The 15,612-nt window shown below is 50.3% G+C and overlaps 4 protein-coding genes across 4 annotated transcripts; 3 read left to right on the top strand and 1 right to left on the bottom strand.

The window, feature by feature from the left end:
- Nucleotides 1-2,048: 2,048 nt before the first annotated feature.
- M431DRAFT_426009 (hypothetical protein) lies at nt 2,049-2,616 on the top strand. Its single transcript, XM_024915067.1, has one exon. The coding sequence runs from the start codon at nt 2,155-2,157 to the stop codon at nt 2,467-2,469; it is 315 nt and encodes a 104-aa protein (XP_024774358.1). The 5' UTR covers nt 2,049-2,154; the 3' UTR covers nt 2,470-2,616.
- Nucleotides 2,617-4,220: 1,604 nt separating this feature from the next.
- M431DRAFT_494905 (hypothetical protein) lies at nt 4,221-5,827 on the top strand (the record flags this gene model as incomplete). Its single annotated transcript, XM_024917299.1, has 2 exons — nt 4,221-4,424; nt 4,496-5,827. The coding sequence occupies 2 exons, from the start codon at nt 4,221-4,223 to the stop codon at nt 5,825-5,827; spliced, it is 1,536 nt and encodes a 511-aa protein (XP_024774357.1).
- Nucleotides 5,828-6,260: 433 nt separating this feature from the next.
- M431DRAFT_425986 (glycosyltransferase family 8 protein) lies at nt 6,261-7,831 on the top strand. The gene is made up of 2 exons (XM_024915066.1): nt 6,261-6,433; nt 6,519-7,831. The coding sequence occupies exons 1-2, from the start codon at nt 6,397-6,399 to the stop codon at nt 7,448-7,450; spliced, it is 969 nt and encodes a 322-aa protein (XP_024774356.1). The 5' UTR covers nt 6,261-6,396; the 3' UTR covers nt 7,451-7,831.
- A 360-nt stretch (nt 7,832-8,191) lies between these two features.
- M431DRAFT_5328 (hypothetical protein) lies at nt 8,192-14,867 on the bottom strand (the record flags this gene model as incomplete). Its single annotated transcript, XM_024920875.1, has 3 exons — nt 8,192-8,209; nt 8,270-14,626; nt 14,694-14,867. The coding sequence occupies 3 exons, from the start codon at nt 14,865-14,867 to the stop codon at nt 8,192-8,194; spliced, it is 6,549 nt and encodes a 2,182-aa protein (XP_024774355.1).
- Nucleotides 14,868-15,612: the final 745 nt, after the last annotated feature.

Below are 15,612 nucleotides of genomic sequence, written 5' to 3'. Positions count from 1 at the left end.
TCGCCCAAGTGCGTGCATGCATGTACATACAGACAGACAGACAGACAGACAGACGGTCATCAGCTGGTGCATGCGTGATTGCGTGTGCGAAAATGGTCATGGAGGCCTGTGCCAGCTTCTGGGTTGGCTTGTTCGGGCACAGCTACTGTACGAGTGCATGCATCCATCAGACGTTGATGAATCTGCTTACGAGGACCGAGTTGCTGTGAATCAAGATCTTGTCTCTCTTTATCTGTTCCGTATCTCTCTCTATCTGTCTATCTGTTCCATATCTCTCTGCCTTTATCTCCTCCCATCCCATCCCAACGTTGGCTGGGCCCCAAATCCAAGACACCGCAATTCGTTGGGGAGCGTTCCTGAAAAGCAAACAGCCACGCAACGGCAGCCAATTCAATCCAACTGAGCCCAACTAGCTACTGTACTAACCAACCTTTGCGCTTGGACCAGCCGCCGGCACATCTCCGAGATTCCGGCGTTGGGAAATCTGACGGGGATCCGCCAGCGCCCTGAACCCTTGTTTTCTTGGCCAAGCTCTTTGGATCTGTCTGAGTCTCGGTCTTTGTTTTTGTCTTGCTCTGCTCTCCTCTGTTTCTTGGGTATTAATGTTTAGCCGCCATCAACGATTCTTCCTTTTCTTACTGAGTTACTATATGTTCTTATGTACTGTAATCAACCAACTGCAATAATGCACAACAACGCAGCAGCTTCACCGCCTCGTGTCTGTCCATCCATCACACGACCAAACGGGTAAATCCACGGGACTATCCCATCTTCCCCCTCTTCTCTTTTCTAGGTTCCCTTTTGCAAACTAAACCCAGATCTCACAGTACCTACAGGACATTACTTACTCCGTACTCTCAAACATTATTACTCCGTCCATAACACTTCATTCCACTCCTACATACGAGTACGACCGAGTTCAGGCCAGCCGTGCTCTGTCCTCCGTCGAATAAACTAGAACGCTCCTAAAAACGGCAGTGCGAGATACGGAGTCTCCGTCCCGACAAGGTTCCCGCCCATGCCCATGTCATGTCGGCTTACTGTAATCACTTTGGATCAAGATCCTGCCCAGCCCACGTGTCTCGGTGACCTTCAATGTTCCCTGTCAACCTGCATCTTCTACAGGCATTCGGCTTCCAATGTTCTTTTCTCTTCCATCTTCTTTTCTTCCTTTTCTTATCTTTACAGTACATTCTAGAGCCTTTCGTGATTCCAAATGCTTTTCCGTTCTTCATATTGCGGCATGCCAATTCAGGAAGCTCGGCCGTATTATTCCTGTGATGCGTGTACATATTCCCATTAATACACCAACCTAACCTCCATCAGTTATAATGCACATGGCGACTCATCAAGACTCATCCTCACATCGCCCAGCACATACGACAAAGTTTTACTTCATTTCCAATAATTCTTTATTTTGTAAGTTTCGTACTGGGCATGGTAATCTGTATGATAAGCACAGCTGCATCTGCCATGCCGAGTGGTAGAGCACAAGCTGGGTAAACTTTCAATATTGATACCCGTATCTCATCTCTACCACGCACTACCTTTCCCAAACATTAAAGAAAAAGACACGCCTGGGCCCTTTGTAATGGAAATTTTCTTGATTGAAACGTCAAATTGACACCCTTATTTAACAAAGAACCCAAGTCCAAGTCAAATACTACCTGCATAAAGCCCTGTGAATGGGCCTAGATCCCACTTCTCCAAGTCCATCCGGCCTTGACTGCCAGAATAACCTTCATGCCTTGTCTTCTCGGCATCTTCACAGCACGGACATTTCTCGTTATTCTTGCATCAAACTCCACAGACGGCACGCGTATCAGATCTTCAGGCTGCAGTTCGCTTATAGGTGCCAGGTAGATCTCTTGCGGAGCGTATATCTAGATGCCGTAATGCACAGTCTGCATACTAGCCGCGTGCTAACTCGAGTCAGAGCTTGATACCCGTATTTGTGAGCTTGGCGGTGCCTGATATAGCTGCGCCCGCGACTCAATAACAGTGCTTTGGTCTAGAAAATCTCCATGAGTGAACCATAGAAGCTCTTTGCATCAAAAGATGTTGCTGATAGGCTATTAAATCACACTGCGGACACTGCATAATGGTTCATCACTAGTACTACGTCGCTTCTAACTTTCAGAGATATCAGTTATTATGCACAAGACATTGCGGAAATCTGTCGCACAGATAGATATCAGGCTCAGAATAAAGATACTGTGTCACTCAATGGGAGAAACAGTAGTGATTGGCAGTGATGTATTTTGTGCCAAATATAGTTTTAGTATTGGGGAAACGCAAAAGCTAGGATCATTGAAATGCTCAGAGTCTTGGCTCGGCACATACTACGATGAGCATATATCCACTTTTGAACATTTACATCAACTTGTAAAAGAGCATTGTGTGTATAAAGGTACAAAAACCATATATAGCACTATATTCTATGGCATTTCCTTGAAGAATCTGGTTTAGCCTTCGTGATAAGCTCAGCTATAAATTGCTCTCCAAAGCCTATGCTTACAACTGAGGCTGATGTGGTCCTCGAACGCATGCGTCTACAGACAGGTCATAGCAGTGAAAAGATGGTGCTCAAATCAGCAAACATATCCTGAAAACATTACCGGCGCAACGACATAAAAGTCAACAGAAGATCATTCACGACATTTCAATCTACGGAGCACATGTGACATATCATTGAATCCCACCCCATCGTTTCCCCAGAGAGACAACCCGAAGACAAAGAAATCTGACGAGTCAAAACGATGAATGTCAGGCAGAATCCCCCGCCTCAGTTCTCAGCTCACTTCCAAACGTCATTTCAGCTCTCAAAGTCCAAACACCTGGTTGAACGCGCGCACACCAATGATTTCCACCCCTTACATGCAAGACAAAAGGAGGCCCGTCACTGCCGCCGCAGCAAACAATCCTATTACTATAATGATCCGACCCTCAGCACTGTAAGGGGGGACGGCACAGAAAGAAAAAAGGAAAGAAAAGAATGATCATCTTAAGAGAGCCAGACCGCAACCGAATTGTCTTACCAGGTTTAATGCGGCTGAGGGAAGCTAGTGCAGGTACTGTTGCACAACCATACTCTCCCCTGTCAGCAGAATCCTCCGCGGACTCTCCACCTCAGCTTTCTGGGCACTTGGTATTGAGTTTCTCTCGTGCTACGATTTGTAGAGGAACCTTATGGAAGGTTTCTCCCAGTCATAAATCATTATACAAAGTATACGGGACACAGTATCTGAAGGCTCCAAGACCGGGACGGGCCGCGGATGGGCTTCCGAGTCTGATGCTGGCTATCTTTCTTTCTATTATATTCTAACCCACTCTCCCTTGCATTCGGTGAGCAATGTCACACCCAATCACATCAAAGTGGCTATTTGGATCCAGGCTCTGCATCTGCCGTGCAGCCGAGACGTGATGCTCCAATGTTACAGGCGGAGAATCTTCCATCTTCGCGACCATCTCAAGATCATCTTATCTCCAACGAATCAAGCATCCCCAAAAGGCGATACAACAGGAACCAAAGACCGACCACATCGTTCGTCTGCCGAACTGCTCATCTCTTGGCTCATGAACCGTGGGCAGATTGAGATATGACACGTCAAGCGATCCGCCCCCCGGCATGTTTCTCAATTTTTGATGAATGGCTTAAAGATGGCGCGGTCTTGGCGCATAGGATGTGTCCAGTAGCCGTCTCTCAGCCCGTCACACGGCAGCTGCTTGCGCATGAGAGCCTTTCTTTGCTTTTTTTGTTGCCAGGCGGGATGAGCTTCTAGCGGTGTCGACCACCGTGTGATTGGGTGATTTAACAACAAAAGACGCGGCTTGCAATGAGACAACTAGGCTATGAGAAGCACAGAATCCCTGTCACCGGTCAAGAGCGTTTTGCAACCATGATGGTTTGGCTGGTATTACTGCATGTTTGCGTGCTCGTGGAGAGGACTAATATAAGACAATACTAATATACGACCCCGATTAATATGCAAACTGCAGCGGCCACCACCGCCTTGTTTTAATCCTCGCCTTATTTTAGTACTTGAATAAGAGGATGAATATTATGAACTGTCTCATTCTCTTGACCGTATAAGAGGAACCCGCGCTGCCAATGGAAAAGAGTCTGGCTCCATTCATCTCGTGCAGTTCTCTCATCCCCTCGCTCTTGATTAATCACCACTCGCCAACAGAGCAACACGACCCTCCAATCCAAAGTAGCCATGGGCGACAAACTGACATCCGCAATCCTCTCAGAGGGTTTCATGGGCCTCAAATTGTTTGGAAGCGGTACTCATGGCCAAATATACGGCGCCTACGACAAAAAGCTGGACAACATGGTAGCCATCAAAAAGCTCGACATTTCAACACCAGCACAAGGAGAGCGGCTGAAGCACGAGATTGCCGCCATCAAGAAAGTTAGACATGTTAGTTATGCTACATCTCAATTTTCTAATAGAAATCCATCTCTAAACTAGGCTGATCCGGAATCCTACAGCGCAACATTGTTCCCATCCTTTACGCCCTCGTCCGACCCAGAATGGCACTCCTCGTCATCCCCCCGAAACCAAGCAACCTCCGCGCACTCATCCCTCTACAATACGATCTAAACTTGAAAACATCCGCCTTCTACTACTTGACCATCCAGATGCTCTCTGCACTCACCTACCTCCAAGAAGAAGGCCTGTCCCACCGAAACATCAAACCCACCAACATCCTCGTCGAGGCCAGCGGACCAGGCTTCCACTTTCAGCTCACAGACTTTGCCCTCGCCCAACCCCTCGCTATAACCGACATAAATAAAACTTATTACAAGGCTCCGGAGACGTACGTCGATACATATCCCCTAACCACGAAACAAGACGTCTGGTCGCTCTTCGTAACACTGGCCATCTCCTGTGGGTACTTATCCGAAACGGAGCTCTCCAACAGACCCCCCTCGGCAGCGGCCTGGGCGGTTGTCGAGGCGGGAGTGCAAATGAGCGAGCTGGAGGCCATGGCGCAGCAGAATCCGACTCTGCGGGCGTCTGCGTCAGTCATGTTCCACCAGTTGCGACCCAAGGAGAGAGTGAATTCACGGGGCGAAGTTGAATATCCAGAGGTCAGCCCCGACTATGTCGGCTTATACGGCAGCGGTCGACTGGAGAAGGATGCCGTGATTCCTCTCGGGCCAAGAGCAGACGTTCGAGCCCTGACTGGGCCTCTAGGATTAGGAACTGGAAAGCCAGTGTCACCGTTGCCACCCGCGACGCCTGAGCTACATCAATACTTGCCGTCAGGTCTCGGCCTGTTTGATGAATCCACATCCATGGCAATCGAGGCTCCCAACGAGAGAATGCCATCACCATCTTCACACAGCGGACAATTTCAACAGTCGCCAGACTACGAGCATTTCAAGTTCAACCAGTACGATTCAGTCAACCAGCGCTGTCTAGCTAGCTGCTGCAACAACACAAACACAAACACAAACACAAACACAAACAACAGCAACACTCCTCGCTCATTATCCTGGACCTCTTCCTCTCAGCCTCTCAGCCCATACGCCCCGAGTTTCGTCCCCGTCAGCCCTCCCCTCGCCCCGACGACACCGTTACCGCTTCGTGCAATAACGCCTACCGAGACCTGGGACATTTGGGGCGTCTATAAAGTTGCAAACACTATCAACTTTTCCAGCAAGGATTATGTGAGGCCGTATCCCATGGCTTGCGACAGCCAGGAGGAACAGGTCGTCGAGGACGTACCACTTGAGGACTACAAGTGGACTGAAGACGATGATGGACCTGTCGCAATTAACCCGTGGCAGTCGCCTTTATTGAGTTTCGTCTCATGAGTTGATATGCTTTTGGAGTCGTTAAGTTTAATTGGAGGGGTATATAAGGGAGCATGTTTTTGTTGTATAAGGCTTATTTTATTTCTTCATTCTGTCTCTTCTTCTGTAACTATATTATTCACTCTTATTTATCAACTCTCTTTTAATCAAACTCTTTCATCACATGCTTATTCCCATCCCACCTCCATCCCCACATCTTCATCTCTACACAACATCGAGATATCCCTCAAAAATGCGTATAAATCAATCAAATCCATCTCCACTCCACCACGTCAAATTCCCTAATCCATCTCAAGGCCTAGCCCGTCTCTTAGTTTCCGGCCCTTGCCCGGCCCCTCGTCAAATGGCATCATCGAACAAAAATCTCACTTTAAACAGTAGATAAAAAAAGCTACCCCACCTCCCCGCCGATTCCTAATAACTAATACGCCATCACCACCATTGCATCAACTTTGCGCCAAACGCTGCCGCTGCATCCAAACTCCCTCAAACCACTCAATTCGCTCACCGGATACTCGTCCAGTCCCAATCTATCCCTCCAGATTAATATCCGATCTCAAACCGTCATCATGGCAGACAAGAAACGAGCCGTCGACTCAGACAAAGGCAAGTCTCAGTCCCCTCAAAACCTTCAACACCAACAAACCACACATCACCAAAACAAAAACTAACCACCATACAATCAAAACAGTCTGGACAACCCTCATCACCAACACCGCCTACCTCCCCGGCCTCCTCACCCTCAACCACTCCCTCCGCGCCGCAGGCTCAAAATACCCCCTCGTCGCCCTCTACACAGACTCCTTCCCCCAAGCCGGCCACGACGCCCTCAAACTTCGCGGCATCCCCTCCCAGCGCATCGACTACATCCTCCCCACCAACGGAAAGGACTACTCCAACGACCCGCGCTTCTACGACTGCTGGAGCAAGCTCGTGCCCTTCTCCCTCACCCAGTACTCCCGCATCGTCCAGCTCGACTCCGACATGCTCGTCCTCCGCAACATGGACGAACTCATGGACCTCCCCCTCGACGACCCCCAAATCCACGAATCCGGCGAAAACACATCTTCTTCTTCCTCCTCCAAGCGCGTCTTCGCCGCCGGCCACGCCTGCGTCTGCAACCCCCTCCGCAAACCTCACTACCCCAAAAACTGGATCCCCCAAAACTGCGCCTTCACATCCCAACACTCAGACCCCGATACTGCACAAACCGTCGGCGCAGACCCTGCCGTCGGCCCACTGGGCTTTATGAACGGCGGCCTGCAGGTCGTCAACCCGTCCGCCGCGCTCTACGACCAGATCCTCGCCCACATGGAGGCCGACGCCGTCAACATGGATTTCGCCGACCAGTCGCTGCTGTCTGATTTATACCGCGGCCGCTGGGTCCCGCTGCCTTATACGTATAATGCGCTCAAGACGCTGCGCTGGGATGGCGTGCACGCCCAGATCTGGAGGGACGACGAGGTGAAGAACATTCACTATATATTGAGTCCTAAGCCGTGGGATGAGATCAACGATGAGGGCGAGTGGACGGGGACTGAAGAGTCTCACAAGTGGTGGATAGATACTAATAAGAAGAGGAAAGCCGCTGAGAAGGAGGCCGGCATCAATGACGAATTTTGAGTACAGTACAGAAGTAAAATAGAAAGAAAGGAAAGGATGGGGTTTTGTATATTGGTCATGGATCAGTTGATTTGGTTTGATTAGACCAAGTTCTGTTTATGGGTAGGCAACTTTGGCTTCATCATGTTCTGGGGTTTTGCATCTCACATCAAGACATGTATATATATATGCACATAGGTACTATAGACATACAGGATACAAGCCACAAAAAGCGAATAGACCTATTCTTTTGCACCCTCGAGAATTTCAATTCACAGCTCTGTTTGTATATATCCATAACCCGCAGGCGCTGTCTATCTTGTAATATCTGTGCTTTGCTTGGGCCGTCATTCTGTAAGTTATCCTTGTAATCCATCCCATTCCAAGCCATTCCAGTACTATCCAAATAAAAAAGGAGGGAATCAAAAAACAAACATCATTCTGTTCAGGTATAGTTCGATAATCCAAACGCCTTCCCAAACACAAAAGAAATGCGACATTACTGTCATCAAAACCCCTCCGCCAAACTATGCTATATACTGCCTTTTCAAAAAGGCAGTACAGGAAAAGGAGAGAATTCTAACCCTGGCGCTTGTTCCCTTTGAGCAACGTGTGCCACCGCTTTATAAAACCGCCAGTTGCAATAAACTCAAAGATGCTTCTCTCAGGTATATAGTAGTCAGGTATCGTCAAACATTTGAACTTTTTTTTCTCTTCTTTTTTCTTATTAGGGGAGACGACACATCTCTCTCCAGCATATACTTAATGCCTCTTATATTTCTATCAGACTGTTAGCCAATTCGTCCTTCCAACACAAAAAGCTAGGAACCATGCTCTTACCTCGTTAATTCTGCGTTGATTGTGGGGATCAATCGAGTTCGTGGCTCCCATCAACGTCTGGCCGATGACCTTGGTCACACCCACTGCAGGTCGGAAGATGATGGTTGGCGCTCGTCGCAGAACCGCCCTGGCCGCACCGCTAGCTGACTGACTCTCCATCACCTCACCTGGCACTGCGATAATGGCATCTCGTGCCAGGTTCACATCTCTGGCAAGTGATCTATAACCACCCCGGATGCCTTGAATCACACCCGTGGGGTGGTCTGCATACAGCGAGATTTGCTTCTTGTCGTCTGCATCCAAGTCATCGTCTTCCCAGCTCTCCTCAGGCCGAGCCCCGCCGCTGAGCATCTCCTCTGCCCCTTGTAGAGCGTACTGCGTGCCGACGGCCAGTTTCGCTCCAAACTTGACCAGTTCCGTGCCGGTAGTGCGAGCAAACGCCGCGGCTCCCTTAGATATGCTTCGAATAATGCGACCGTCCTTTTGGTATTCTTTGAGGGGAATCTCAACCAAATCTTTGAACCCGCTGCCAATGTTGACCAGAGATCTCACGGGTGCTAGGCCTGCCACGACACCTGGAAGCTGCGTCTTTCTGACATCGGGCGACCAAATGTCATTGAGCGTCTTGCCAAATCGATCAAAGCCGGTGACTCCGTAAATGATTACATGCCGGAGGACCATCCTAGACTCTTCCAGCGTGATAAAGTTCATAAACTCGGTCGTGTGCCCGGACCGAAGGCCGGCATAGTCTACTCGTTTCGGCTTAAAGTCTAGCTTGACTGGGATATCCATCACCTCAGCCCTTTGTAGGAAGGGCACATCGCTGGGTGATGAGTGCACCGGAACGCTATCGTCTTTGAATTCAAAGAAGCGAGTGATGAAGTCGAGAGCGTCCTGGTCGACATGGAGTCTCAGGGGTAGCACGGTTGCCCGAAGAACAATCTCTGATGCTCCTAGCTCTGGTAGCGGCTTCACTGTGAGGAGCTCGAGATGCACCATGCTGGTGCCCATCTCACGCTCGCCCTGATCTTGGTCGTACGTCACAAATTTCTTCCATGTCGACGTGGGAACATGATCAAAGATGTCAAGATTCTGAACCCGAACATCGATGCTGCTCTGCGTCTCTCCAGCTCCAGCGGGGAATGCAACCATGTCGACATTGACACCTTGAAGTTCAAAGGTGATCTTGTGGTGTTTGCTTCGTTGTAGCTTCAAGCGCCGTGACTTGGGGTATCCTCGACGCATGGTCCGGTTCGTCGTGGCCGTCACTGCTGTTGTAGCGACTGACTCCGTCTCCGTTGCATTATCAGCAAGGCCTTCATTAATCGCACGAGCCAACTCCTGCGGATCTCGGTTGGCTGGAATTCCAATGTAGATGGAATTGAACAAGAAGTCGCCAATCGTCTCTTCGTCCTCGATTTCTTCCTCAAAAATCTGCTGCCCGCTGAGTCGTGCTTGTCGTTCGTAGACCTTTGCTTCCACATCATGGACGGCCTTGCTGATGATGTCGCGCGTATGAGTCCAGTCATAGCCGTCAAATAGGTTCCAGATGAGGTGGACGTCCCTTACAGACACCTTAAGGGGGCTGCGTTTCACCAAGTTTGCGGGGGCCTTGTCGTACGTGTTCTTGTTTGAGTTCCAAATTTTGGCGGCGTGCTCTTCGGCGGCGTTTTCCGTGTAAAAGTCATCCTGAATAAACAAATCATCACTGTCTTCGGAGATGTAGCTGGTAGAAGTCATGAGCCCAGTATTGAAAACTGCCGAGTTGGTACCTTGCATCCTCGCGTCCTGTGATGTAGCGGAAAGCTTCATGGCATCAAAGAGCTCTTCTCCCCCAAGCTCATCTCCGTAAAACTGTGACTCAACGCGAAGGGAGTCGCCCCCAAAGCCCGCATCGGACTGACTCTTGGCCATCTCCTGTGCACCCGCAAAGTCTTGGTCAAAGTCGTATTCCCCTTCCGGCTTTCCAAATGCCTCGGCTGAAATCGACGCAAGCAGGTCTTGCACAGGCATCACCTTGGTCCTGTACTTGTTCTCTTTGCTTGGTGGGGTTGGTGGTGAAAGGGCATTTGCCAGGCTTATTAGAGTTTGAGTTGAGTCTGCACAAGTCTCTAACACCAAAAGGTCGTCTCGAACGTCAACCTCCACCTGCTTCTCACCATCTGCATTTGGGGCGACACTGACGGTGACCTTTGCTGACGACATGTAGCAAATGTCGACGAATCCCTGAGCACACATTGAGACTACTTGAGGGGACGCTGAAGAGGACGCTCGGCGTCTTGCGCTTGAGGAGACGCGGTGATCCGATGTGCTCAATGAAGCATCATCCGTGAGTAGAATAGACGCCTTGTTAACGTCGAGACTCACGTTAGTAACCTCGTCCTTGGGAAGGACTACGGCAAGGCGGGCGTCTGTAAATACAACGACCATCTTTGATTTTTGGTTGAGAGGATTCAGGCCGATAAGGCAGTCCCGAAACGACACATCCAAAGTCATTGGCTTACTCTGCTTCGTAGTGGACTTCGTCGGCGATGGGGGCTGCTGCCGTGCCAATGCTGCGTGGGCGTGATCGCCAAGACTGGCGACTGAGGCAGCAAGGCTGTCTTCAAAGTCCTGAGGAGTAGCGTCATTGGCCAGACCAAGAACGTCCATAATCGTTGGAACGCGGTATTCGATGCTGATGTCTTGTAGGTTCAGCTTCACAACAGGCTCAATGTCGTCTCCGATCATTCTTGCCATGATAACCGGGCCGCGGTTCGCAATCTCAGCCGAAGGATATAGAATTGAGGAACTGACGAGCTCTTCGGTCTTGTTGCGCTTGATAGATATCCCCGAGACTGCAATAGCTACCAAAGACGGAACAGTAATATGCGCAGCCTCAAGCTCCTTAATGTCGCTGCTAAGCTGTCCAAGGGTTCCGCCAATGTCAACGCTCGCGCCAAATTTATTAACTTTGGCGAGAGTCATGAGCCCAGGCCTATCATCTTCGGGGAGATATTTCGCCACGGTGGACAGCTTGGCCAGTTCTTCGCCGAGGGTTGGAAGAACCTCGAGCTGAGCCAAGTTTTTCACCCGCACATTCAGCGTTTCCACTCCGACTCTGAGTACCGAGCCTTTCCTTCGTTGCCGTATAAGAGTATCAACCATGATCTCATCGCTTCCGTGGTCGAATTTGGCCTTGGAGGGCGTGATCAACCCAAGCAGTTTCTCAAGGTCCGAATCATTTGGAGTCGTCACAAACTCCAACCGCATGCCGAGTATCTCCGTATTGATGGCAGGGTCCGCCAAGGAATTCTTTAGATACGGCCCAGACACACGCATCATACTACACCCAACTCCGACACCTTCTTCTCTGCTGATAAGCTTGATAGCATTGCTCTCAGCGACAAAGCTACATTCTTTCCCCAGGAGCTCAATGTAGGAACCACCTATCCGCATGTTGACTTTATTTTCAGAAGTAGCCGATTTGTCGTCCGGGTTGATAGGTGTATCAAATCGTACACCCCTCGCCCGCTGCGTTGAGGCTGGCTTCGGCGGCGGTTTGGGTGTAGGTGATGGGCTAGACGTCATCGAGGCACTCATATTGAGAAAGCTACTCAAACCTCCAAACCAGCTAAAGGTCTCATCAAGTCTTTGCAAATCCATACGGATAGCCAATGGCAGCGTCTCAATCTCCGTCTTGACGCTGTCCTTGGACTGTGTCATCTTGATGCCAACATCATGCCCGTTTGAAAGAAAAGTGTCCCTTACAGACGTACTCATGGGTCTAGCCTTGTCAAAATAGATAATATCGTCATTGGTGTATCCGAAGCGGAAAGTTTCCAGATCAATCGTTGTCTGGATAGCATCCTGCTTCTCTGGCTTACCTCTTCCGGCGGGGTGGGCAGTCACCTTGACAGGTGACACGGAAATGGCCAAATTCCCCAATGTTGCGTTGAGAAGAACTTCATGGTCAAACATGAATGCTGAGGGGTCCAGGTGGCGATGAGGAGTGTCTGTCACCCCGCCAAGTCGACTTAGGAAATCCAATGATATCTCCTTGACTGACACTTTAATTTCCGGCACCTTATCTGATTGCTGCGCATTATCAGCGCCCTTGCTTGGGGCTTTGACAGGATTGTCATTCTTCACTGCCTCGAGAAGCTTTCCAACAATCATGGCAAGCACAAATGCCAGAGACGCATCAAAACGGATCGAAACTGGGGACAAATCGACCTCTAGAACATTATCAATGCTCTGAGTTCGTCGTATGTGAGGCCTGTGATCGAACACAGAACCAGATGCTGGTGCATGCACGGAGAAGGCTCCAGGAGCCTGAGGATAGACTGAATTGCTCATCGCCCGGGCAAGTTCCGCAACCGATTCAGAAGTGTCTTCTTCCATTTCTATATGTTGATGCGTCGTAGGTATATATACGGAAATTGTCTGAAGATGTAAAATTTCCTTGACAACTCGTGTTGGCCCTTTTGGAGTGGCGGCATCCTCGTGTTGTGACTCCTCATCCGTTTCCATCGGGCTGTTCCTTTCCTCAGCTGTTGGAGTTGGTTTAATTGCTGGAGAGTTTGGCTTCTGTTCAACTTCGAACTCGGCTTTGGGCTCGGCTTCAGTTTCAAAAACTGGTTGAGGTTGAGGCTCTGGTATATCCGCCCTGGGAGGGGAATGCTCCTTCGTCACGGCATTATGGGACATTGTTCTGTCAGATCCGGATGAGCCTTGAGAGGCATTGTCATCCCAGCCACCAGGCATGGCGGATTTGGGAGACGCATATGTAGGCGGAGATTGGTTACCTCGCCTTGGAGAGGCTGGAGGGGTCCGAGCGAGCTCTGCTGTTTGTTCTTCTGGTTGTAGGGCCGTTTGTTCAACAGATTGTTCGACTACTAGATCAACGGGTGGGGGGAGTGTGTGTTGAGAAATTTCAAGTCCTGATATGTCGGCTTGACTCTCTGCTTTTGAAAAAGCGCTCATATACATGCTCTCGGCTTCCTCATGGGTATATAGATGTGATTGCGAAAGATCTTCAGCCAAATTTCCTGGCTCATAATGGCCCTCAGGCCCAAGCTCCGTGGAAGAGTGAGTGCCAGACGGCTCAAAATCTTCTCGCTGTCGCGATAAGGAATAGGTTGATGCTGAAATCTGCTCCTCCATGCCTTGTGATCTTGACAGCCCACTATCAAACAATCGCCTTGCGGGCGATGAGGAATTCGATTCAGGGTCTTCGGGTGAGTGGAATACTGCGTTATCAGGGGAGTTGAATCCTCGGGATAGCGAGGCGCGGGGAGTCGAAGGGCATTCGTCATCCGGCACACCCTCATCCTGATAGTCAAGGTCGTATGGAATTCCAAGAGCCTCTTCGCTATCCCCCAAGGGATAGCTGGGTCGATCCAACTCAGCCATGTGATCTATAAAGCTCGAATGCAGCGATTGGATAGATGGATTACTGCTGCTCGCTTGCGATGTCGACATGCGCTGGCTGTGAACGCTGTCTCGAGGCGATTGTGACGACTGGCCAGGGAACCCTCGCCGGGAGGACATCATCGACGGTGTGAAGGAAGGCGCAAAAGCAGGCGTTTGCAGACTTTCCACAGACAAGGAAGTAGCTTGCCTCGAAGGTGGATTCCTCGTATTAAGAGGTGAAGATGTTGCCGACGGCGAAGTCATGGAAGATGACCGAGTCAAGGTAGAAAAGACGTTGGCCTCAGATATTAGATAGGCGCGGACATTGTCTAGAGAGATCTGTCGTTTCCCTTCCTTGGGCGCTGCTATGGCGGACGCTCGAGATTCCTCGCTCCTCGTGGTAACACCCTCGATGTCGATGCCTTCCAGGGCTATTTGGAAAGACACGGGTTCTGTAGTCGATGAACTCATATCCACCGGAATATCCATATCCAACTGGAACCCCACGCCTTTAATCCTTATCTGCATCCGATCAACGATTCCCTGCAAAAAGCCAGCCAGGAAGCCCGGCAGTGACAAGGGCTGCCCAGTGCCCACGATCGGTTCATCTTCGCTACTGTCATCGCTCATGGAAGTGGATGCGCCGAGATCTTGTGTTTCTGCAGCTAGCGCTGCTTCGAGCTTTCTTCGCTCCGATGATGGCTGCGTTTCGAGGAATGATTGCGCAAGGTCAACAGTATTCGGAACTGCTGAGGAATCGTCGTCGTTGTTGGCTGCCGTAGTTGAACGGCCCGATTTGGACTTGGCACCGGTTGTTACCACTTTCAACTTGACATCCACGCCATCAACTTCGATAGATATGGGGCTCGTGTAAAAGTCCATCGGAATGGTCACTCGGAGGAGTAAAACCTTGGCTTTCTGTATCGCAAACGTCTCGGGTAGCTTCAGCAGCTTCTCCAGTTTCTGAAATTGATGTTAGTCTCTTCCCCATTGTGTCCAACGGCCTTCAACGGAGAAGCAGAAGACTCACATCTAGCTGAACTCCAACATCCCGAAATTCAAAGACTGTATTTCTACCTATCGCAAGATCTAGATTGTCCATATCTAAAGCGTCAGAGTCGAGGAGCTCCAGCCGCGATAAAGCATATCGCAGCAGCCGTTTAGGCATGCTGGAGCTCCGAAAGGACTGGAATAGCCCAGCCATGATGGTTCGTCCCGAGGTGCTGGATTATCGGGATGGTTCTTAGGTGGAGAGAGGAGAGGCAGGCAAGGTAGCTGGGCACTGGCGACGAAAGAGCAAATAAAAAAGTTAAATCGAATCGTCACCGGCTCCAGAACAGCCAGCCAAACGCTGTGGTAGGCGCGATATCAACAGACCCCCGGCCAAATGCGGGGACGAGGTTCATGATTATACGGCGAAACGACGAGGCATCAAAGGCGCGAGAGCAGGTTGTCGAGAGGCAAGCAGGGCGCAAGGAAGGGTTTGGCTTTTGCGGCTTTTGCCTGCTGGATGGAGCAGAAGAAGCGAGATGAAGAATGGATGGATGGTTTCCAAACTTGCTGCAAGAGAGAGTTTGTCCGGGGCTTAGTGGACTGGACTGGTCAAGGCGGAAGGAAAGTCAAGCGGTCGAGGGGCTGGAGGGAACTCATGAGCTGCCCAGGCAGTTAAGGCGATACCTGGTGAGTACGCAGCTATACCTATGGCGGCAGCGCTATGCCTGAATCAAGGACCCTGGAGGGCCCCATTCACCCGCTAGCTCGTGACGTTCGCGGGAGTCATGGCAGGCAGAGACAGGGCGCTGCAGCGTCAGTTGACCGCTGGGGCCGCTATCGATTAGCCGTTGGCGACGTCAGTCGGGGAGTACCAGAGTGTCACTGCCCTACACCGAGTACCACCGGGCTTGTACCTGGCGCAGGTTCGTGCTGGCCAGCTCCGCTTTGCTCCGTGC

Source organism: Trichoderma harzianum (genome assembly GCF_003025095.1).
Source record: "Trichoderma harzianum CBS 226.95 unplaced genomic scaffold M431scaffold_6, whole genome shotgun sequence".
Taxonomy (NCBI): domain Eukaryota; kingdom Fungi; phylum Ascomycota; class Sordariomycetes; order Hypocreales; family Hypocreaceae; genus Trichoderma; species Trichoderma harzianum.
The sequence above is the reverse complement of the archived record's forward strand: the minus strand, read 5'-3'. Positions and strand labels throughout refer to the sequence as shown.

Bases quoted from the DNA above. Each gene is read 5' to 3' on its own strand.
- M431DRAFT_426009 (XM_024915067.1), top strand. From the start codon at position 2,155: ATGCACAAGACATTGCGGAAATCTGTCGCACAGATAGATATCAGGCTC.
- M431DRAFT_425986 (XM_024915066.1), top strand. From the start codon at position 6,397: ATGGCAGACAAGAAACGAGCCGTCGACTCAGACAAAG. The intron at 6,434-6,518 runs GCAAGTCTCAGT...CAATCAAAACAG, and splicing joins AGCCGTCGACTCAGACAAAG to TCTGGACAACCCTCATCACC.